General features: G+C 37.1%; 2 protein-coding genes across 2 annotated transcripts; one reads left to right on the top strand and one right to left on the bottom strand.

Moving 5' to 3' along the window:
* The first annotated feature begins 119 nt into the window (after positions 1-119).
* Positions 120-9250, top strand: SELENOP (selenoprotein P). Its single transcript, XM_035309897.1, has 5 exons — positions 120-269; positions 1616-1819; positions 3607-3819; positions 5642-5759; positions 7488-9250. The coding sequence occupies exons 2-5, from the start codon at positions 1629-1631 to the stop codon at positions 8133-8135; spliced, it is 1170 nt and encodes a 389-aa protein (XP_035165788.1). The 5' UTR covers positions 120-269; positions 1616-1628; the 3' UTR covers positions 8136-9250.
* On the bottom strand, positions 8535-17613 carry CCDC152 (coiled-coil domain containing 152). The gene is made up of 7 exons (XM_035309813.1): positions 17589-17613; positions 14885-14953; positions 13647-13711; positions 12077-12179; positions 10838-10965; positions 10022-10108; positions 8535-9470 (listed from the first exon to the last, which is right to left on the bottom strand). The coding sequence occupies exons 1-7, from the start codon at positions 17611-17613 to the stop codon at positions 9348-9350; spliced, it is 600 nt and encodes a 199-aa protein (XP_035165704.1). The 3' UTR covers positions 8535-9347.
* Between the last annotated feature and the right edge of the window lie 7763 nt (positions 17614-25376).

The raw sequence follows: 25376 nt of genomic DNA, 5'->3' as shown, positions 1-25376 counted from the left end.
AAATTCAGCCCTGGCGCCCGGCACTCCTCGCCGTGCCGCGTGACAAAACGTTTCTGTCCGCAATTAGTTAACCGAGAAATAGTTTGGCCACTTTTGCTGGAGGGGTTTGCTTTGCTTGCAAGGTCGTTCGGAATGAGCTCCCTGAACTTTGAACCGTGTCAGCACAGCGGGATAAACAAGAGCAGTATAAATACCGCAGCCCCGCGCCCCACGCCGCGGTCCTCCGCGGCGCAGCGGAGCGGCGCTGCCCGGCGAGCGGGGAGGCAGGGGTAAGTCCGCTGTTGTCGCTTCGACACGGCGCCGGGACTTCAGATTTGGCAGGGTGTCCGCTTGTTTCTCTGGCTGAAAAGGCCGTCTGTGGAATTTTCCATTGGAAGACGAAAAGTGAAGGGAAGCGTTAAGTCGGAGCGCAGCTCCCATCTGGAGGCTGCACAGGCAGAGCGGCACGGCCAGATGTCCCCGGAGCTTCACGCCTGCCTAACGGAGCCCCGTACAGGTGGACGGCTTCCCAGACGTGTGGAAAGAGGGAAGAGCTGGCTCTGCTGATGCTTATTGGGCCACTATCTCATCCTCAAAGTGTTGTACCCAGAACGATTTTGGTACAACTGCAGGCAGGGAAGGTGGGGACAGCGGGATTTCTCAAAATGATGCAGGCTTTGCAGCAGCTGGCTCTTGTTTGAAAAGATCAATAATTAAAAGTTTGGTGCTATTTACTTATTTATTTATTAGAATATGACAAGATTGGTGATAGGAATTCCCTTTATCAGAACTTACTGTTTCCAAAACATCCTGTGTTTACTTTCAGAGTCTGATGTGAGTGCTGGAATTACACAATTCCACAGCCTAGGTTGTGTTTGGGAGCAGTTTTAAAACTTTATTTGAGAGTTTTCTGCACATACGAAGTCAAAATTATTATGTGATTGGAATAGAAGGGTAATTACAGAATTCCTTGTATGTTTTGATTTTCATAAGCATTAAATGTACTCTGTGTGGTCAGAAGTTTTTGTAAGATAGGGCTAACCTGAAACTTGAGTTTTCATTTCTTGCTTTTGCAAAATTGTTTCTATTCCTTTATTCTTTAAAGATTTCTCAATAGGATCCAAAGGCTACAAGCTGACTTTTAAAAAACGTTGTCCTTTTTTTTTTTTTTTTTTTTTCCTGCCAGAATCTGTAATGCTTGCTATGTATCAAAATACTCTGGTGTTGCAATTTCTTTTAAGGCAGTTGGCTTGCTGTTGAGCGAGTTGGATTCACACCATAAGCTGGAGTGAACTGGCCTGGATTCTTACCAGCGTAAACTGGCTCAGCACCACTGATTTCGAAAAACAGGAAATGGGGCTGTTTAGTAGCATTAAAAGAAATTTCAGTTATTTTGAATACTTTTCAACAACAACAAAAAGTTATGATCTACTTAATATAGGAGAACTCAACAGCAAAACGAAAGAAATATGTTTAAGGAGTCAACAGTAGCTCAATTTTATGTCATTTTATTTTATTTATTTATTTAAACTAAAGTGAATGGAAAGAGCATCCTGCTGCGTTTTGTTATGGGAATTTCAGGGTCTGAACTTCGTTTAGGCATTGATCTAATTTTGTTTATTTTCTCTCTTTTCAGATAAAGCCCCGCCATGTGGGCAGGGCTGGGGCTAGTTCTGGTTCTCTGTCTCCTCCCAGGAGGAGGGACAGAGACCCAGAACTGCCAGGAGCCCCCCGAATGGCGAGTCGGGGAGGAGAACCCGATGCTGAACTCGAGGGGGTCGGTGACGGTGGTGGCTCTCCTCCAAGCTAGCTGATACCTGTGCCTGCTGCAGGCTTCCAGGTGAGCGTAAATCTCTTTCCCAGCTTTTGTTAAAACATGAGTGGTCGATTTTTTTAAAGCCATCTGAGGATAATTCATGTGCCCAACTACAGATGCACTCAGTGAACACTAGCTCCCACAAAAACCACTGGCAATCCCGGTTGGCACGTGTGACCTGGTGTAGGAGTGCTCTGCGCGAGTGGCAAAGATTCTTCAGCTCTTAGCTTCATCCTCCTACACCAGGTCACACTAACAGACTGTGTTCTCCAGATGGTATTTACAGCATCAGATACGATCAACTTGACATTAAGGAAACCCAAAACACACAGAAAGCCAGCAGAAACAGTTCCTCAAGAGAGATGCTTCAGCTAGGAACAGATAATTAATATGGTAACGTGTTGAAGCCAAGAAACATAATTCTCTGACTTGGCTAGAACACCTGAAACAGACAAGTTATCACTCATTTTTAATGTAAAATCTGTAGGGGGAATGGCAAATAAAAAATGCACATTTTTAATGTGCTATCTCAGCCTCTATTCAGATACAGAATAAATAAATAAAAAATCCAGAAGATACAGTAAGAACTGGCCTTGCAGAAAATGATGAAGCATTTAAGGGAATCATCTCTGTTATATTTTCATACAAGTCCTGAGACGTTTGTGTACTGGTTTCCTGAAACTACCTCAGTAGAAATAACTAGGTAGCATGACAGTAACAGCAGCAAGAAAATAACTATAAGCTGACCCAAACAGGAATTGCATACAACCCTTATCTTGGATTCATTTAGTGGTTGTGAAATCACTTTGGCTTAAAAATTCATACTGCTGGTTTCACAGCTTGATCTTGATCACTGTAATGATACGTATTTTCTCCTCTAGGCTGCATAAGTTCATATTATAATAGTCTGCAAATTTTTCAAGAGCTAGATTTTGGAACAGTGGTAAATTTCTACCTCCATCAAAGTCAAAAGTGAGCTTTGTGGTTGGCTTTCAAGGTAGTTGGACTTGATTCCATGCATTTTAGAAAGGTTGCATTCTTTCAAGTTCTAGAGTATCTCCTGGAAATGAAAAAATAAAAGTGTTTTCTAGAGTAATTTATTTGGAATGATCCTGATTAAATGAATGATAAACATTGTACAGCAAGAAAGCAGCTTTCTGTACTAGGTAGCAATGAAAAAGGGGTTTGTGATGGAACACAAAAAGAGGAAGACCGATTCCTGCCAGCCAGGTCATGAACACATTCTATAGCCGTTCTTTCAACCCTGGTGATGTAACATCCCTTTATTCACTGTATTCACTCTGTGCATTCTTTAACCAACTATGTGACCCAAAACTCAACATTTGAATAAAGACATCACACAAACTATCTGTGTTTGACCATGAAGAGTGTGAAAGAACTGCAATAAAAATAACATTGAATTCATCTGAAAACAGATGTCTTCTTTACTTAGCTTTCTAAGCTTTTGTAGAGTCTGGCTTGGTGACAGTATAGAATCATACTGTCATTTAGATTGGAAAAGACCTTCAGGATCATCAAGTCCAATGACGTAGTGGATAGTTATGGCAAATAGCAGGAATGTTTTAATATTGTTAGATTGTTGCCATTAAAACTCAGAGGAAAAAACATTTGCTGTAATGCAAGGAACATGAAGCACATGAACTTTTGTTGATGTGGCAAATAACTTATGTCTGCAAGCATGCATGCATTTAAGAATAATATTTTTGCATTGCAAAGCAAAAAATAAAAATTAAAAAAACCTCACAATTCCCTATGGATTTATGGTCTTGCTTCTTCACATTCTCCTCTAGACTGGAGGACCTGCGAGTGAAGCTAGAGAATGAAGGACTTGTCAATATCTCGTATGTGGTTGTCAACCATCAAGGAGCTTACTCCCAGAAGAAATTTCACCTACTGAAAGAAAGTGTTTCAGAGTACATTACCGTCTACCAACAAGATGAACAGCAAGCTGATGTGTGGACCACCTTAAATGGAAACAAAGATGATTTTCTCATCTATGACAGGTCTGTGTTTAAGAGGAAAAACAGGAAAATATTTGCACATACTTAGGGTAATGCTTTGTAAATCTCTATATTAATTCATTAAAATAATCTCCTAACAAAGACATTTTAATCTAAATTGCACTGAGTAAAGCATTTGCACTTTTACTGGGAAAAGGAAGCTGCAAAAGAAAAGTCTGCTTTTGCTTAAGTGAGTTTGGGATAAGTACATTCTTCTGCATAATTACGCTTCTTCATGATGCCTAATATTAACTACGAATAATTCTACATTAACATAGCTGAGCATAGAATTTGGTGATTCGTCTTAAGCTGTCTCTATTCTCTGACAACTTCATTACATCCATGTATTTGAAAGTAGAATCAAGTCAGAAAAGCTACCCGAGCTACCTGACTTCTCACGAAAGCATTTTGACTGAAGTTGCTGAAAGTGTTGCTGGGACATGTATCTGTTGGTAGAACTAGTAGTAGTTATTTAATTGAAATCCTGATTTTCCAGTTTTGAAGTGATGCAAATTATTTGAAAAGTCCTGCACTTCTAAGATATCCATCTCAATTACTATTATGCTGCTGTAAAGAACATTCTCAGTTCATACTGAAGCATAATGAGGTTTGTTAGAGAAATAGAAAGTTATTTAAACTTTTTTTTTTGTTGTTGTTGTTGTTGTTGTTCTTGGGTAGCACAATGAAATTAGGCATCAAATGCTAATTTAGGGAGCAAATATGCCCCAGTATGGAAAGTTGCTATTGTACGACAGACAAACAGAAGAAGACCGTATGTCATCCAAGGAGCTATCCCCAGAGCTGATAGCTGACCCACATTTAAAGGTCAAACAGTTCTGTGCTATCAACACATAGGATACACCTACACATATATTGCAAATTGGTTTGGCAATAGTTTGGCTGTGATCCATTTTGGTCTAGGAATTTTTGTGGTGCCAATCTGAGGTCCTAGATATGCACTGCAAACGTGCAGGGAGCTAAGGCTGGAGGAACTTCTGTTGACATTGCAGGTGGGGCACACAAGAAGGTGCCCTTGTGTACAGTTTACACATTTATTCCAGTTGGTCAAGGACATACCAAAACATTAAAGTACAGGCGTAGGGTAAATACGCACTGTAAAAGTCCCCTCATCACTAAAGGCACTAATGGAGATAGGTCACAATGCTTATGCCCATAAAAACAAACAAACAAACAAAAAAACAAAACATTAAGTTGCATTAAAACATTCCTTCTATCAGAGTGCATGTTAGGGAAAGGTTCTGCACCCAGAGGGTGGTTGGGCACTGGGACAGGCTCCCCAGGGCAGTGGTCACAGCACCGAGCTGCTGGAGTTGAAGGAGTGTTTGGACAGCGCTCTCAGACATTTGGTTTGTTTTGTGGGTGGTCCTGCATGGAGCCAGGAGTGGGACTCGATGATTCGATGATCTGTGTGGGTCCCTTCCAACTCTGATATTCTATGTTCTTTGGATACAATAACCAAGTGGTGATTTGTACCGCTATGCAAACAGCCCTCCTCATTAGCAAGATAGGTCTTGCTAATGCGTACCTTTGTTAGTCTGGTTGCAGCTGAAGCCGAGTTTTCTGCACATAGAGTTGTTATGTCAGTCAGAAATCAGGCTTCACACTAGGACTGACGCAGCTGAGCAGACAGGTATTTGTAAGGAAGATACTGTTTTTTACTGTAAGTTTCTTGGAGAAAAATGCTCTCTGTTGGTCTGTACATTATGGGTGGACTGACATGTAAAATAAGGTATGCTAAGAATAAATATTTAATTATATATATATATTCATGTATATGTAACCATGAAGTTCTTTCTCTTCTTAGATGCGGCCGCCTAGTGTACCACTTGGGTCTTCCCTATTCCTTCCTGTCTTTCAACTACGTAGAAGATGCTATTAAGATTGCGTACTGTGAAAACAAGTGTGGAAACTGCTCTTACATGGTATTTTCTAGTTTCATTCTGTATATACTAAGACAGGAAACTGGATTTGAGTGGTCCTTACAACATTTTTTTCAGTGTGATTAATCCCAAAAGACGTTACTTTGAGTCTACACATTTCATGGGTCTAACATTTACAGATTTTTGAAAATGAATTAGTTGTAATTTAGAATAGACTGATTCTTTAAATTCCTGCCCTTGACATAAATGCAAATCATTTTCAGAAATCTAAATACAACCTTGGATGGTAATTCTGTTTCTGGAGCTAGTGAGCATTTATATACTGTTTCTGGGGGACAGGTAGGTATTTAAATAGTATTTTTTGGGAAAACCTGGGAGCCAGATATGAGCTGGTGTGATTTACTATTCCTTTTAGTTTATATTTGAAAGTATACAATATACAATAGTATATTGTAAATAAATAAATGTAAATGTATGCAGTATACAATAGTTAATTTTTAAAAACGGATAATACAATGTGCCAATTATTACCATTATGAAAAAAAAAAGGTAGCTTTGTTTTACATGTAACTATAGATCAGAACTGCTTCAAGGATTACCAAGAAACGTGCATACATAGTCATGAAAGTTTGACAAGAATCATTGTTTTGGTTTCCATCATACAGCTTTCCAGCTAAACGTAGGTAGGCCTCGGGCAGGTCAGATATAGGAATAATTTTAATAGCAATTATGTAAATTAAAATTTCTAAAACTTAATGTTAAGAGGCTTGTCCAGCTTTCAGTGTTGTAAAACAAGGTTCCTTTTGATACATTCATATCTGTTTTTTTTCAGCAAAGCAGCACTTTCAGAAACAAACACTTTTTTTTTTTTTTTTTTTTTTCTTTTTTTCCTTCTGGGATAGCTTTATAGGGGACAATTCAAAGTATTTAAATGCTAAGCACCACATATGATGCTCAGAAGGCAAAAAGCACCTTTGCGCCTAGCTCACATTTAGCCCCTAGTGCTTATTCAAGTAATCACAGTCAGAATCATGCAGTCTGATAAACACAACAGTTTGGGAACTGAAACAGGACACGGGAAGTATGTGACTGAAAATCTTCCCTGCCCTATTACACAGTTACAGCCAACCAGGCAGCAGTGGCATGTGAATGTGCTTTAATCTTCAGATGGAGAAACCATTTTGAACAACTTTGCAAGCTGCGCTGTTCTTATTTAAAGAAAGCTTTCATTTCAGGAACTGGACATATATTGCTGACTGGTTTATCTATTTTTATGGAAAGATCTTCCACAGTCCAACTCTTAGTGGTATGAGATTTCACAGCAGCTCCACTGGCGTGCTTACCTGTGCCTGAAGCGTACAATCACAGAAAAGTGGCAGTTAAGCTAGGGATGTGGGTGATACGGGGGATTTTTGTGCCTTGAACAAATCTTGGAGGCAGATGTTTCTTCCCCAGTTTTTGTTTTGTAATTGCATCACTTTTCAGAGGGTGTGGTAGACTCTGTTCTTGAAGCCAACGTGTTTGGATTTCCCCTCCCCGTCCACCTCTAGGGCAGGGAGGTTACAGAAAGAACTTTTTTTTTGGATAGTCTCTGTATTCTCTTGATTTTGTTGGAAGCTGGAATGTTAAATGCATTGTTCTTTTCTGCAAAGAAATACACCCCTTATATCTCATTGCTTGGGATCTAAGTACTACAAAAATACTTAGATGATTAATATTTCGAAGTAGTTTAATTAAATACAATGCTTTGTTTGAACTTCTATTTTGCAGGAACCTGATATTGATGAAACATGTGAAAACATCACTAAAAAAGCAGATGAAAAGCTAGCAGAGGTAGAACCCAAACCAAGTGGTCAACACTCAAATCACCACCACCAACTGCACAGACACAGACACCACCACCACCACCATCGTCATTCCAAAAATCAGAACCATCAGGCTCCTTCTGAAACTCAAAGACGTCATCCTCACAGCGGTCGGCGTCATAGAGTTTTTGACCATAACATACACGATCAGACAGGTAGCCATGAACAGGTAGAAACTGTTCCTTCAGGAGAGGGTGTGGAAATTCTTAGACAAGATACAAAACTATGAAAAAAAGGGAAAACCAGCTGTAAAAACCAGTTAACCTGAAACTGGCAGACAGCATCATCAGGCTCAACATCTAGTAGCTGATGTTGTCATTGTCGACACCTTTTGTTTGAAGAGCTAGGAAATTCTGTCGCTTGACAGTGTCGAGGAGCACTTCCAAATTCTTGCAGGTGACACGGCCAGCTGTTAGCAGAGGACATCACTGAATCCTGACAGTGACGTCTGCTCGCTGCTGCCTGAGAGTCACCAGCAGCAGGAGCAAGTGAAACTAGCGACACCTGAGAGTGACAGGAAAGGGCAGGAAACTGAGCATGAAAAACAAACTAAGCACCTTAAAAATGCAAGAAAGTCCTATTGCCTAAATTTATTTAATTGCAACAGTGGAAAAAATAATAGATTAAGTATTTCCATATGAAAATTAGACCAAGACAGGTGACAGGAGTGGAGAGTTAAGGTTTTGCAAAGAGCAGTGCTCTTGGAATTACACAATACCTGTCAAACTCCATCAACAAAAAGTTTATTAATGCAAAGGAAATTAATTAACCCAGAGTTTGTTTTTCAGTGGCATGAAGGAGGTGTCGGCATTCTTGATTAATTTGTCTTTCTTGTTTCTCTTCTAACATTCTGCTTGCATTTGTGAGGACAGGAACATAAACTATGACCTAGGGGTTCCTGTCTGATGTTTTGCAATCAAGAATAGAAGAAAAGCAAAACCGACACTTTAATCTTTTTTATTATTATTATTATTATTAATGTGGAATATACTCAAAAGCTTTTTCTGACCTGGGGATACAAATTATGTACAAGAAAAGCTTATTTCTAAAAGTGTGCCAGAATAACTTTTTATATCAAGTGTAAGATAAAAGCAATAATTGCATTATTTTAAAATCACAGTTACATTCTTTACTTTTGTGGGTTAGGTGCAGTATCAGGATCCACTGATAAATTCTACTACAGTTTGTAAAATCCCACTGAATCAATATGACCATGTCTGAAGTGAGAAGTGTTAACAATTCTTTGTGCAGAATCAATATTTGTAACAAGAAAGGGATAGAACAGACTCAGTCTTGGTTTATTGTTTAGCTATGTTTATGACAGTACTGAAATAGTTAAATCTGTATTGACTAGTAAGGTAATATACCACTGACATTTGTGTAATTTCTCTGTCTGTAGTTTAGCATTCTCTAATTTTGATTAACCAAGTTGAATTACAGATACAGTTGTAGAAAGGATTCCTGGATGAACAGAGTATTCAAGAAAGGAAAACTGCTTTGAAAGCATACACCATAATTAATGATGATTTAATAGGAAAATTACTACTCCTACGAAACCTGAATCTTTTTATGGTGAATGCTAATTAGCAAGAAAGTAGTATGGTTATAAACAGAATGCATACTTTTGGAATATATGAAATGAGAATTTTCAATAAAAGGTATTCAGTATCTCTTCATACGTTGTTTTTACTTTCACTTTACTTTTACAGTTTGAAATACACTGTTTCTCATTGTTTGTACTACTGAAACGCCTCATGCTATTTACTCAAAACCGCCTCCGTTTGAAGTGCGAGTCCTGGCCTTTATTAAGACGTTGCTCTAAGTCTCTTATGGTGTTTCGGAGAATTTCAATTTCCTTGTTTTTCTCCTCCTGGAGGTGCTGCAACTTCTGCAAAAATGCAAGAAAAGTCTTTGTTTATAAAAATCAGGTAGGATTATTACCAGCAATACGCTATTGCTAATACAAAATATTAGAATATCTTTCTCAGTATTTTTTATCACAACATTACAAAGATGTCTTCCTCAAAATCCTGTTTCTGTGACATCACAAAATTCCCAGCCTACAAAAACAATAATGCATATATAATTTGTATCAGTTATAGATGTCATTACTAACTTAAGTTCCAAAGTTAAAAAAATCTGTACTAAAACCACTTCACATGTAGACTTTTGTTGTTGTTCATGTTGAAGGTATTAACGTAAAACCTATCTATACCAACATGAAATGTTGGTAGAAGACATGAAATTAGTTGTCTAGAGGTGGGAGAGATGTGTTGGAGAGAGTGAAGATGGGCCCTGTAAGACATGGAACTTTTTTTCCCCAAATAAAGTTTTACTGTGGAACAAACAGAACACAGTAACACCCCAGAGAACTGCTGTTCGAAAAGGGCTGTGACAATAGTTGAGAATTTGCGGATTAGGGGCTATTAAAGAACATACCCTTCGATAGATACTTTGTGGCAAGACAGAAGCATCTGAAAATGACTTTGTTGTCTTGTTCTGGACTCTTGCCAATTTAGCATTGAACTGAAAGAATCAGGAAAGAAAAACATTAACAACCCAGCAAGAGGGGAAAAAAAACATGTTAATACAAGGATATATATATATATGTGTATATGTATATGCAGGAGGAGAAAATGAATGGATGCTAAAAAAAATCTGAAACCATCCCCCTTCCCTCATGTTCCAAGGATAGCTCACCCGAAACACTTCCACACCTTGCTTTTTTTTTTTTTTTTTTTTTTTTTTTTTAATATGTGAAAGGTTTAAAGTATTTTCATAATTTTTCTGCAGTGAGGACAGTGTCTTAAAACTTGAGCCATGAAATACATGTTGAATTCCATTACTCAAACCTCTGCAGGACTGGAAGTTTTAAAACTCTTGGACATTTATTTAAAAAATAAAACTAAATAATAAACCACCTTCCAAGCATTTAGAAATACAAAAGATTAAGAATAAACATAAAGTATTAATTTTTATAGCTCAAAAAATAGCAAAATTTTCAAGTAATTTAAATCAAGAACATTGTGAACTTCACTCTCCATATGTATCAGGTAGGAATAGATTTCGGAGCAGAAACTACTCAGACACCATTACAGATGAGAACAAAGGCCACTGATCTTTGTAAAGATGACCAGTTTTAAGTTTCATAGGTTCAGTCACATTAGTTTATGTACTGACTATGAGATTTATCATTACACAGTCTTCTAAGATTACCCAATGTGTAATTGATCTTTAACTCAGAATAACACATACCTCTATCTGCAGTTTAATAATTTCATTCTGCTTCTCTTCATCTTGAGTTTTCAGCTGCCTAGTTAGCTCTAGTATTTCCAGTTCTTTTTTCTCTATTTGTTCTCTAAACTCCACCTCTTGTGCTTCAGCTAATAACACAGTAACACCAAATATGATGGCTAAATTACAGAATATGATTAGATGGAAAAATAAAAGCAGCATTTCCCAAATACTAGAACTTTCTTGAACAGCAGGTCAGTATTTCACAGGATAACAATTTCAGTCAAACAAAATACACATCTATGTGGAAACCATCCTGTCCCACGACAGTGAGATGAAGTCTCCTTAAAGAAGCATCATGTTCTACAAAGACTTTGATTCCTTTTTTTAAGCTAAATGGATAACCAAAAAATCCTTCTTTTCAAGGCTATGTCAGTAATGAAAAGAATATTAATACTGAAATCTGGTGTTTCTTTTTGCAGAATTATTTATCTGTAAAGAATGTCTGATGTCATGCTCCTATTGAGCCTAGCTGGAACACCCCGTCACAGTGGTCTAGCTCACACACACTTTAGCAATTTTCTACTTATCACTTAACCCAAAATGTAATTCCTTCAGAAGTCTACGTCAAAGTTCACAGTGTCTGTTCTACCTGTTCTGGATTTTGCTGTAATATTACCCCACCGCCATTCTCTAAGGGGAGACATTGTACTTAAAGGAGGTTGTAACAAGGTGGGGATCAGTCAGACTCTTCTCCCAGGCACACAGTGATAAGATGAGGGGAAATGGCCTCCAGTTGCACCAGGGGAGGTTTAGGTTGTGCATTAGGAGAAACTTCTGAAAGGGTTGTGCAGCATTGGAACAGGCTGGCCAGGGAAATGGTTGAGTAATCATCACTGGAGGTCTTCAGGAAAGGTGTACAACTTAGTAGCATGGTTTAGTGGTGGACTTGTCAGTACTGGAATAAAGGTTGGACTAGGTGATCTTAGAGGTCTTTTCCAGCCTGAATGATTCTGTGATTCTATGATTCTGTTATCTCGAGCTAAGATCAAATTCAGTTCAACACTATCCTCTTCTAGCTTTCAAGTGTATTTGTTTTGTCAGAATGACATCTGCACTCTGAGTAGAAACTGTTTTCCAGTGTTTTTCATGAAGAAGTTGAACTCTTGTATTTGTGCTAGGAGTATAGCTCTTTATGGCTCTTACAGGTTACAACATAGTTTACCCAATTATATAGCATTCAGTCCTGAGAGAACTTACATTTTTGTCTTATGTTGCAGTTCAACTGTGTTATTTCTAATTTGTGGGCTTCTTCTTTGTTTTGAATTTCTATCATAAGTTTCTCAATCTTATCTTTATATTCCTGTGAATGTAAAAAGCTTCATAAAAATCTTCAGGTTTCTGTGCTTAGAAAGCCTTCTGCAAAGCACAACATTCATGTCAAAATGTACAGTACTCTATAATTCAGTACTTGTTTTATGTTGCATCTGTTCAATTCTAAAATTCCAGTTACTTCTTAAGCAACCTGGTGGAAGTCTACAGATGAAAGATGCAGCAAATTTCATTTTATTACAGCTACCAGTTAAAATAAAATTAGAAATTTCACTTATGAGTAGAAAAGGCAAATGTAGAGGTGGTATTCCTTTCCCCAGTCTAGGATATGAGGTGGTGCTGCAGTTAGTTAAGTGACTACATTTTTACCCTACTGGATTTTTGACTGTAGGACTATATAAAAGAAATGGTGTTTAAAGTATGCAAGATTGTTAATACTGCTTATACCAAGGATTCCACAACTTTACACTGGCAGCAGTGGAAACATCAGTGGTATTAGTGGTAGTGACGCTGGTGGCGCTGATATTCAAGTAAACAGTTTGAGCATGCCTATTTTAAGTTTGCTTCAATGGGAAATACTCTGGAACTGGAAAGGAATTGGTTGTATTTGTAGAGGTGCTTACTCCAAAGCTCTTGTCAGAGCCTTCAGTGGTAGGTAGACACTGACCAGAGCAATTCTTAAAGGCACTTGTTACTGTTTGGTGGTAATAGCATATACAGGGTGGCCAAGTAAATGCCTTCAGAACATCAGTAGCCATGCATTTATACATGAAAGACATATATAATTATAGTCTGCATGTGTCTTTTTGAAAGCATTACTTATTCTCAAACTGTCAAGATAACAGCTCTATTGGTATAAAAGTTTAATATACACTTATGACTAGTATAAACACAGGCAAAGAAAACTGGCAGTAAGTTCCTTAATCCTCTGCAGGTAAGAGATCTGCAGTCATAGTACAGAGATCTAACACAACATGTGTTTAGCCCTGCTCGTGTTACCTCCTTTCCAAACCAGAGTGGGATAGATAAAAAGCACAGAGGTGGTAACTTGAATTTATTATGAAATATGGGGACATACTCTTTTTACAGCATTTACTCCCAAAGAAACCACAGACAAAATTCAGACAGTTCTTGATTCCCTGGCAGTAGAGCAGGTATCTTGAATATAATCAAATTATGTGCACTTTCATTAGGAATATTATACTTTAGAATATGAAGTTGAATTTAAAACTTAATACACTTAAAAAAAAAAAGAAAAAAAAGTACATCTTATTTCTCATCACTTTGTAGTTTTGACCTTTTATGCCCTGCAACACATTCTTATCTTGATACTGTCATTAGAACAAATTTTCTCTTTTTACACATGATATATGTAAGGAAAAGTGCAACGCTAATGTGATCAGTAGCAAACCCAAGAGCATAAAGATATATGAAATACTTCAGTAGAGACAGAACTATTGCTATTCCTCTGACTAAAGAATGATCATTTGTGACAAACCTGTTCACAAGCCTTTAATTTCTCTTCCAAAGTGTGAATGTTTTCCTTCAGTCTATCGTTTTCATCTAAATAATAAATAAAAGAGAATAATTCACTAAAAGGTACATTTTGGCAGTTATTAGCATGAAAGCAGAATAAGTAAATTAGACTTTTTACTTGCCTGAACTTTACAAAACTTTATATTTTCTAGAGGTGCTAGTTTACAGAGCTGTATAATCTCAGCCTCCATATTTTGAAAAAGAAAATTCATAGTATAATCATAATATTTTCTTGGTATTACTAAGTTGAACTGTTTTTACTCTTCTGATTACCGATGCAGTCCAGAAAACCTAGATGCAAAGTTAACTGTCTCAGAAAACAAAAGATTATTATAATGTCCACAGCACTTTCAAACTGGGAGCTGCAACTTTTAAAGGACTTGTTTCTCAAAACCACAACTCAGTTAATGTGTGTAAGCTCTTATAAAGACTGTCTACAGTGACAATAATTATGCAAACTGGAAAGTGGCATCTCAAAAACAGAATTCAAAAAAAGCGGTTACTACTTTCTTGATTAGTAAAATTCATTTTGAGTATTAAAAACAGCCATATACTTCTAATTTCAGAGGTTTATTAGTTCTTATGCTAGACTTCACTGAACACAATGGGTATAAAATAGAGTATAGGCTGTAGAATTAAACTGTGATATAAAGATACTTTGATTTATGATGTGTATAAAAATAAAACAAATATTTCTCTAACTTTAAAACAACAGTGAATAATTGTTGAGTATTTATGGATCACAGCCAAACTTTAATGACATTAAGCTGAGGATTAAGACTGGTTTTACAAAGCACATTGGTAAAAAACAAAACAAAACAAACAAACAAAAAGCATAAATGCTTAAAGGAGCTACAGTTTAGTGATCAAATGATACTTTCTTAATTTTTCTAATTTTTTCTGTGCTGTGCTGAAAAAAAATTTAAATCCAACTAGTAATCAGAGACCTCACTGAGACAGAACTTCTTTTATGGATGGATTCTAAGTAGAATAGTAGCAGTAGACATGTATTAAGCACATAGACCACCAAAATCTGCACAGGGTTGATTTTAGATACACTTTGTTTCATCCCTGAAATGAAATAAAGCCAGTGAATTTCTCTATCTGAAAAAAAAACACATGTAAATATAAAGAAAAATTGTAAATGTCTACTTATTTAATTTACTGCACAGAATATATAAGAACATTTTTTGCTTTTACCTTTCACATTGCAGTGGTTTTCAAGTGTTTGTGTTAGACCCTTGATCACATTCTGTAGGGTAGTACATTCTAGAAGAAATGAGAAATCCAGTAGTTGTAAATAACTAACTCACCCCTTTAATTTTGGAATTCATTATAGAAATTGAAAAAGAATAATAAACACCACGTTTAGGTAACATTTTAAAAACACAATAAAAATGTAAGAGAAAAACATACATTTCTGAGTAACAGACTTTTGAGCATAAATCCTTCTGTTTGGTCTTCCAAGAATATTCAATCCATGTTTTTTTGGAATAGTAGGAAAATTATACTGTTTTACCCACTGTAAAGGTGATTTAATCTCTTTTTGAAGAATCTCTTTTTTAAGAATCTTTTTTCTCTTTGTGAATTAACCTTGTTTAATTCATCACAGGACCTTGAAGGAGGATATTTTTGCACAAGTAACTTACAGAATATATTATTTTAAAGCTTACTTGTACTGTATAAATCAGCTTAGAGACTCATAGCCTTCTTTAACAGACCACAAGAATTCAGAAAAAGTAAAGAAGCTATACACAGTCTTGTTCTAAGACTGGGCATTTAAAATAATAATATAAATTACTTCATATTTGAAATTTTATTTATTTAGCAATATTGTCATCCCATGTATCTGCTTTTGTAGGTGAACTTCAGGCAAAACAATGGTATGCTAAAGGAAAGCTTGTTGAGAATTTTGTAGGCAGCTATTTAAACAGCAAACATTGGGCATGTATAGGAATTACTGTTCATTTGGGGAAAAAATACAGTGAACACAGTGTATAGGATAGGGGTTTGAAAAATGATAATAAGCCAGTTATTACTGAGTTTCCAGAGATCTTGAGTTTCCAAATAGCATATCAAGCACTCAGATAATCTCCATTAAATTCCACAATCTATAAAGGGAGGAAGAGAACACTGGAGAACTCTGATACACAATATTATCTGCAAATAAATATTTTAATAAAGGAAGTTTAAAAGCAAAATAAATTGCTTTTCTACATTAAATTAGTTTTGTCTGCTGCAATGTTTTAGTTCTTGAAGGTTGCTGAAAATATCAGTGCTGAAGACACAATTCCAGGGTGTCTAATGTTTAATTGCTTAACAGTTAATGACATTTATTAAACATTTTCCTATATTAATACAGCAAGGAAAACACCATTTATCTTATAGAAGCCGGCTAAATACTAATTTTAAGGCTGTTAATTATGTGAGTTTTACATACAATGAGTATTACAAATTGATAAAAAACATATAAAGGTATGAAAACTAACAGCAAGCTTACAAAAATTGAGTTGCATACTTAACAGCAGTAAAAATGAACATGCAAAAACCCATTGTGGGCTCTGAGAAATGGTGCTTTCCTAAAATGTCCTTCGTCATTAGTTTTCATGCATTTGTCCTCCTATCACATGAGTGGTCATTATTGTTAAAATATATATTCTTCAGAACAGGAACATTTAAACTGTCAATGGAGAAGACCTAGCCTCTGTCAAACATTTGGCTGACTCCCACTCTGAAGATGTGGCCATTTCAAATTCAGTCAATCTGTTGACTTCAGAAAATCTCTTCGTATGTGCTCCCTAGAGACAATTTACAACTTGCTACTAAATTTTCAAGACTCATATCAACACCCCGAAAAGTGAACAAGACTTCTCCTATTATATCTTCTAAGAGGTAACTGCTGCTCTGTCATAAAAGCTGATGTCAGCCTCCCTGTTCTGCAACCATGTTGTTTCCTTCTGTTGGTGATTAAAGGTGCTTTACTGTAATGAAGAAGGCAGAGACAAGGAAAGACGTTGTGAAAGAAACAGATGCAGATGGGAGGAACAGGACACAGCTGAGCTAGGTGTGCCTTGGAAGACAGATAACAAAACTGTGAGTTGAGAAGCAACTAATGGTGAAGAGGAGTGGCAGCTGCCAAGAGAAAAAGGACAGTACTGGTAAGACGACAAACATACAATGAAACACACAGTGAAGTGAGGTGGATAAACAGGAAACTCAGGACAGGATAAAGGCAGGACAAAAGAAATCAGGCTTTAAGGATAATGTGAGTCCAACCACTCACGTCAACCTTTCTTTATTATATCTGAATTATGAATGCTAGTAATCATAGTATGTCTTGAATACATGTGTAACCATACAGTTTCTTCCCAGAATGAGGAGGTGGAGAGAATAGGGAGTGATATAATGATCTGGGGATAAAACACTACCATCATCTTTTTAGCTATAGAAAATCAAAATATTATCATGAATGAGACAGGATGCTGTAGGAAAAGGAAGGACCATATGGATTACCTGTAATATCACATTATATGTTCATTAAATACTATTTTTATCTCTTCTGTTCCTTGTAACCTTATCAGTAAAGCAACAAAACTTTCAAAGACTGGGAAGACTGGGGACACTAAAACTGAGGTTGCCAAGTCTTGAAGCTTTGCTTTCTATTTTCAGAATACCTCTGCATTTCTGAAGTTGCTTTTAATTCCCGCAGCTGACAACATATGCTAAATAACAGTTCCTTGTCTCACAAGGCCAAAGGTCTGTTGACAACTGTAGATTCTATAATTAAAGAATATGTCACAAGTAATGGAGTAAAGATGATGAATTATGATTCCAGCTCCAAGATTCAGTTTTCCACTCAACCCTTTTGACCTTTTAACCTACTCTTCCATCGTTTGCTTTTCACTCAGCTGAGCGCTAGCCGCCGCCATTCTCCGGTTCAATTCCTCCGACAAAGCAGTAGAGGGAGCAGGAGCAGCACAGAAACATCGCCTGCTCTCAGTTCCTATGCTAGGTAACACCGTGCCAACAGCATTTGCAGAAAAATCCTATTCAAAATCGGAAGCACTAGATCAGCATGCCCATTTGTACCGACACATTCAATTACAAATTTTATCCCCTTTGAAAATGCAGGAGATAAACTCAAATGCTTGTAATTCTTACACAAATTGTAAACATAAATTCATTTGTGTAAACAAGGGTAGAGCAGCTAGTCTTACAATGAATCACAGCTATTCAGGTGCAATCCACTCTTTTGTCTGGTCCCAAGAATATTCCCTTATCTTTGTTATCTTTAAAAGATAAATATTGACAAATTCCTTCTGTAATTATAGTTGTGACTGGACAGAGTTAGCGGGCACCTGGTTTTGCTTGCCTTCATTAAGGAAGCAAAAATTTTTGCTAAAAACTTTGTAGATCACTGGTATTAGCCTAACAGATCTTGTTCTGTGTTTAATTTATAATTCATTGCAGTGTCTTCCATCTGCACTGATTTTTTTCTTTTTTCTTTCTTATATGGCAAATGCATCAATGACTTTTTTTTTTTTTTTTTTTTTTTTTTTTCCTTTAACACCTTCAAAACACTAGTCAGTGAATATTTAATCCCAAAGATGCTAAGAAAATATATCATGTCTGTCCCATCCTTGTAACTTGGAAGCAATATCTACAGCAACAGAGCAAGTCCTGCAAGAAATATTTGAAAAAAAATGAAGTAATGATTGGCCAAACTAAACAAAAACAAACCCAAAACACTATTTCAGTCAAAATAGAACCACTTTAAGTTTTCTGTGGAAACAATGCAATTGCTTTCTTTTAAAAAATATGGTATATTTTTTTTCAGAACTGGAGTCTGCACCACAGGACTCCATTTAGTCAGCACAGAAAACACTTAGGAGGAGAAAAAAATGTCTTAATTGTATCTACAAGGATTTGCACTAAACAAAAGCTGTCGTCCTGAATCTCACTTATGCTGAATCTAGCAAAGAGCATATTAAGACAAAGCAAACCCTATCTATTATCTTTCAGATAGTGTATATACTTGCCAAGTTGCTCATCATTTTCTTTCTTCCTTTGCATATCCCACTCTTCTTGTACCTTAAGGATTTCCAAATAAACTTCTTGCAATCAAGGATTTCATGGAGCCCTTAGGTTCTCACTGATACTTGTTGGAGATTTCTTGGGGCATGAAATGTGATTCTCATTTCTGTTTCTCATACTAACAAAGAGTTTTTCAGCAAGAATAAAATTCCACTTCCTGCACCCCACCAGCACTAGCAGCCACAACTCCTTGAGGGTAGGCAGAACAAGAGCCTTTCCTTCCATGCTGCTCTTGCTCTCTGCTCCTTTGCTGAAAGCAGCATGTTTATTTGGAATCATATGTGAACCATTCACCAGCATGTGGTCTCTCATGTTTTTTTTCTTAGCTGTTCTGTGAATTTCTTTGTGGTCTACTGTTAAGTCTTATAGTCTAAGGCTGAGCTGTTTATCTGTCCTATAAGTTCATTTGCTCCTGTGGTAAATTTGTAGTAAGATGAACATAAGAATGTTATTCAACTTGAGAATGTACATACATTAAGAACGCATGTTGACATTGTTCATTAAAAAAATGATGCAGCTGTCCAGACCCAGCAATTTCAGCTTTTGGACCAACTCTTCTACAGATACTCTTGGGAGATGCAGCTAAGCTGGGTTCTGGGAAGTGGCTTAGGACATGAGGCTGGAAGAAATCTTTTTTTCCAAGCCACAGCTGGCCCTATCATTATATAAAAGCCATTCTCACAGCCAGAGTCTGTTAGGATAACTCTTGCCAGAGTAAGAGTGGAAGTACCAATGCTGCTTTTGGTCTCATGAATCTTCTCCAGTTCTGCACAGGACTCCTTTATATCTCCACCAATAATTTCAAGTGGTTTTTAATGCTTTGACTTTCAAAAAGGTTCTACAAACAATCAAAGTATTTGACACAGCCCTTTCAGTGTTCTGATTCTGAATATACAGTATCCTACTAATTTAATCATAAATCTGCAGGTGAATTTGATAAAGGTACAAAGATTATTACTGTCAATTTTAAAAAGAAAAAGCAAAATGCCTTAGAAATATTTTATAATTATTCTAATTTTTAATTACCAAAAAGCTGTAATTTTGAAATATTTTTAACATTATAATCACTGCTGATCTCCATTAACATGGTAACTTTTGTTTGGCTGTGAAACTGTTGCCTGATCACCTTTAATGAATGCAGTTCAAAAATGTTACTTATATAAACTTCAAGTATTGTGGTGTGCTAGAGTTCTATTGGAATACCTTATTAACCTAATAAAATGGCTATATTAATTACATTAATTTCTAAATATATTTTTGCCTTTGGCATCTCTTGTTTATCTTATCACCAAGTAGCTTTCAGAAACACTTCTTGGATGTCCCACTTTGTTCCAAGTTCCCCCTTTTGATTTTTCCCTTACTGCTACTAGCAGCTTTGTAATCTTTTACTTTTAGACAAGAATTCTCGGCTTCCAGAAATTCTGTTTCCTATCAATGTCCTTACCAATTTGTGCAAGTACTACAACATGAATATTATTAAGATGTGTTGTTGTTGCCTTTTTTTTCCCCCTTCCATCTGCTGCTAAACAGCTTGAGGTCCCACTACTCAGTTTTATCAGCATAGCTATCTCCTCAAATCATTTCACTCAGTGAAATATCTCAGTGACATGAGGCACCACTATTTAAGAAACCCAAATCTCTCTTCTGAATTCCATCTGTTTTTTCCTTGCTGCAGTCTTCCCAGCTGCTCTGACTTTCTGCATTGTCTCTTGTGCATTCTCTGCTATCTTTCATACCACAGGTTTTATGGAAAGAATAAATTCTTCTTTTTATCAACATTTTCCTTTCCCTCTTTAAAATCTCTTTTGTATAAAAACTCACCTCTTTGTTTTCATCAATAATGAAGCTTCTTGGTCTGTTTCTGAATGACTATCCTTCATTGTCTTTTCTGACTAGTAGAAAAACAAGTGACTCTAATGAGGCAGACCAAAGTTCCACTGTCCCCTCTCATAGTATCCAGTAGAAGACACTTCAGGAAAGAGTAAAAAAGCTGGACAGACACTGCCATAATGCATCTTCTTGTCTTCCAAAAAACATAAATAAGGAAGACCAGAGTGAGAGGTACTGTCTTTGTATTTAGGACTTTGGGAGTCTTGGGAAGGTTCTTGCTGGCTGGAAGCTTACTCATGTTATACCCATCTACAAAAAGTGCATGAGAGAAGACCCAGGAAATTACACAGGTTAGACCTGTTAGCCTAACCTCAGTGCCTGGAAAAGTTATGGAGAAAATTATCTTGGATGCCACTGAAAAGCATTTAAAGAACTAAGCTATTATCAGGCATAGTCAGCAGGGGTTCATGGGTAGAAAGTCCTGCCTTAGTAACGATGAACTGGGTGATGAACTGGCTGAAGGGCAGAGCTCAATGTGTAGCAGTGATAGGACTACATCTGGCCGGTTTCTGGTCACTGATGGTGACTGGGCTCAATTCTAGGCCAGTTCTGTTCAACATTTGTATCAATAATCTGGATGCAGGAGTGGAACACATCTTCAGGAGGTTTGCTGACAATACTAATCTGGGAGGTGGTTTGGATTCTCCAGAGAGATGAGACTTTGCAGAGGGATCTAGACACCTCAGAGCAATGGGAAATCATCAACGTCATGAAATTCAGTGAATGAAAATGCTGGATACTTCACCTGTGATGGAGTAATGCTGGACACATGCACAACCTGGGAGACCAGTGGCTGAGGAGCAGATCAGCAGAACAGGATCTGGAGGTGCTGCTCAGCAGCTTGCTCAGCACAAACCAGCAGCATGCTTGGCAGCTAAACTGCATTTTGGGGTGCATTAAACACAGCATAACCAGGCAGTCAAAAGAGGTGATTCTCCTGCTATCTTAAGTGCTGGTGCAACTTCACCTTGAATGCAGTTCTGGTCTCCACAATATACAAATGATGTTAAGGTCCTTGAAATCATCCAGAGGAGGGCAACAAAGCTGGTAACAGGGCTGGAAGGCATGTCCTGTGAGCAGAGGTTGAGGACACTTGGGTTGTCTAGTTTAGAGAAAAGGAGGCTCAGAGGTGACCTTGTTGCTCTCAGATGGAGAGAGAGGTGTTGATCTCTTCTCTGATTATAGGATGAGTGGGAATGGCATGAAGCTGCACCAGGAAGGTTCAGACTAGACATGAGGAACAAATTCTTTACCCTGAGGCTGGTCAAGCACTGAACAGCTTTTCTAGAGAGGGGGTTGGTGCCCCACACCTGTCAGCATTCAAGAGACATTTCAGTAGTGCCCTCACCGATATGTTTTAACTCCAATTAGCCCTGAAGTGGTCAGGCAGTTTGATCTTTGAAGGTTCCTTCCAACTGAACTATTCTATTTTGTTCTATTCTATTCTAATAAGCATGATAAAGTTTTCTTACATGATTTTTTGTAATCTTTTTGGACTAACATATACTTCTGATATCCATGAGCTTCTATGGGAATTCAACAACATAATTTTGTAATGTGTGGATTTTTGTAATTTTGTTTGCTTTAAATCAATCAACCAGTTTGATTTCCATCAAGTTCTTATCACAATCATTACCTAGTCTCTTTCTCTACATCATAATTTTACAGCTATCAGTCATACCAGATGTATTTTTTTTTTTCAGTTCAGGATGGAAAGATTTCATCAACTTATGCTTTTCTTCAAATGTTCCATTAGTGTGGCCATGACTGTGGGGGCCCCAAGCACATCCTTCCCCAACCCTCTCCTTGGTGTTTGGTTGGGCTCAGAGCCAGCTCACTGACCCTGAAAAAAGTCGTTTCAAGAAAGTTAGAAGATAAGTTGGAAACAGCCACCCCTCCTTCACCTGGGAGCTGCTTTTAAGCTATGGCTCTTGCCCATTGTCTAACTTGAGCTAAGTCACAGCTGTGTTGTGGCTGTACCTGTGCCTAGAGACATACCCCATTGATCTCTGCACTGGCTGTGACCAAGGGAGTGATTTCTGCCTTGATTTCAGACCTGCATCATCACCATGAACCCACTGGGGATGATAAGAACATATCTGGCCCCTGTTATGGGTTCTGGATCTGATCCTGACTTGCCCTCTTGCCTTGACCTTCGACCTATACAATCACTATGTAATTTTTCGGTACTTTTCAGATTTTTTTCTGACCTTGGCAGCCAGCAACTGCTGTTGAGGACCCTGCCTCTGTGAGTCTTGATACATGATTAGTTCCCAGCTCCCTGTCCCTTGCTCCTCCCTGACAATAAAGAACCTTTTTGCCTTCTCTGTTATTTTTTCTAATTCTGATATGTCCATTTTAACATGTGGGGATGTGAACATTGTATGACAATCATGGACTTTAAAGGGACAAGATGTTACTTCCATAATCATGCCTACCACTATTTTTGCTTATATTACTATGGATATTTTCAGACAACTGTCCATAAGTACACCAAGATCTTTTTCCTGAGAAGCAGCCAACTAGAGCCAACTGCTGTTTATATATGAAGCCTCCCATATGCACAGCTACTGATTTTCCCCACCTAATTTTATCACCTTGTCATTCTGTATTATAAGATCCTCATTGTAAATGAACAGATTAGTATCACCAGCAAACCTCACTTACTCACTCAAAAGTTTTTCCAATTCATTTGTGAACATGTTGAATTACTTGCGTCCCAGCAAAAGCCTGAGTGAACCTACTGGGAACCTCACTTTAGTGTTCAACTAAGTTTACTTCTAAGTTTACTTGTTTCCTAACTTTTATCAGGTGAATCTGTCTTATACCAAAGCTCTACAAAAAAAATGCACCTTTCAGCAACTCTGTGAACTACAGAAGAATAAGAAACCACAAAGCCTTCACAGCATAAAATCAATGCTGAATACTAAATATTATTTCTCTTTTTGTCAAATACCCATCTGAAAAGATAAACTTCTGGAAAAGAAGTATTAAAAAAATCTTAATTTAATAGTTCTCACTTTAATTACTCCTTTATTTGAAATCTGTTTTATTGTGACATGGATGCTTAAAATTCCCACCTGTAAAACAGTAAAAAGCCAATTCATTACTTAGCTTCCACAGAACAGTTTGAATCTTTTTAATATTGATATAGATGTTTATTATTGCTAACTGTTTAGCACCATAATGATATCTGCTACACAAAGTAAAAGAAATATGACCAAAACTCTGATCACAATAAAGGTGATAGTAACACAAGTGAAGCTTATAGAATGAACTTACAACAGCAGTACTGGCTTAATTGAACTCAAACTTGAAGAATTACATGGTATTCTTAACACCTTGTAACTGAGTTGGAAATGCCACTGTGATAGAAACTTGACAGTGACATTATAAACTGAAAACGGGCTGTCACATTGTTTAATTCTGACCTCTTCAGAGATTAAATTTCGCACAGATACAAAGTCTAATCACTTTGGACAGATCTTCAGCCCTTGGGAAGTCAAATAAAAGTCTAGGTAAAACACTCATATTCCACCAATGCTGAAGGTCCTTAAAAGAGCCCAGAATTAATTAAGGGAGCAATATTCAAAGAGGTATACTAAAACTTTAATATCCCTGTCAGCATGGTAGAAAATGTATTCCAGCCCCCAAACTGGGTTATCCTAAACAAACCAAATCACACAAACAACTAAGAAAAATAATTCCTCGTGTTATGTCAGAGGACCACCAGTCTGACCTCCTATCTCATTACAGGCAAATATTGACATTTCAGAAGACAGTGGAACAGGCATTCAACAATACTCCTGGCTCATTTTTCAGTTGGCAAAACACTTCTGTCAACCAGGTAAAACATGACATTTGCCGTATTGAAAACAATGGAACTGCTCAGCCAGACACATGGTAATGTCAATGCTGATCTTACTTTTCCCAAATGTTGACCCTATTGTTCTACACAGAAATTCGAGCTGCTTGTGGATTAACACAAGTCACAGTTCTAACACTTTAAGTAGAACTACTGGTGTTAGTTTGCTTAGAAACGCTGGCAATTGTAAACTGCAGCTGTTCATGAGAAGCTCAAAAGACCTGTATGGAAGGAAAAGGTAAGCACTTGGGATCAATAATGTCATCAGGTATCTCAAGCTTAAGTGACCCTTTTCCTCCTTGCCTGTTTCCTCAGAAAAAGAAGTAATGCAATCAATGCAATCACAAAGTTTTCTTTCATAGGTATTGCATGTGCTTAACAATATGATAAAGTGGACGGATACTAAAATCATGTGGAAAATAGCTACTTTAATGCAGTTCTCAAAATATATTTGTGAATTAAATTTATCTGTTTTGAGAAAATGAGGTGGATTCCATCACGTGGCACAAGATTAAGCATTAGTATTTTTCATGCAGTATCTTAAATTCTCGCTACTTTATTTTTGTATTTTATATGTCTGAAAATAATGGAAATATCTATCAGAACTTCCTGAATACAAGCAAAAACAGACTTCTTAAAAAACAAAAAAAACAAAAATCAACCAAAAGCCTTACCTTCTTTTACTGATTCCTCCTTTGATTGGCTTAATGATAACAACCTGTTAGATTTTTCCAGCTGAAGAACCAGTAGATTGTTTGCTTCATTAATTTCTGATATTTTCTAGAAAATTGGAAAAAGACTAATGTTACATTAATATCTTTTGATATTGTCCTGGTTTCAGTT

The sequence above is a fragment of the Oxyura jamaicensis genome, chromosome Z (genome assembly GCF_011077185.1).
Source record: "Oxyura jamaicensis isolate SHBP4307 breed ruddy duck chromosome Z, BPBGC_Ojam_1.0, whole genome shotgun sequence".
NCBI lineage: Eukaryota > Metazoa > Chordata > Aves > Anseriformes > Anatidae > Oxyura > Oxyura jamaicensis.
This window is presented reverse-complemented; position numbering and strand designations above follow the sequence as displayed.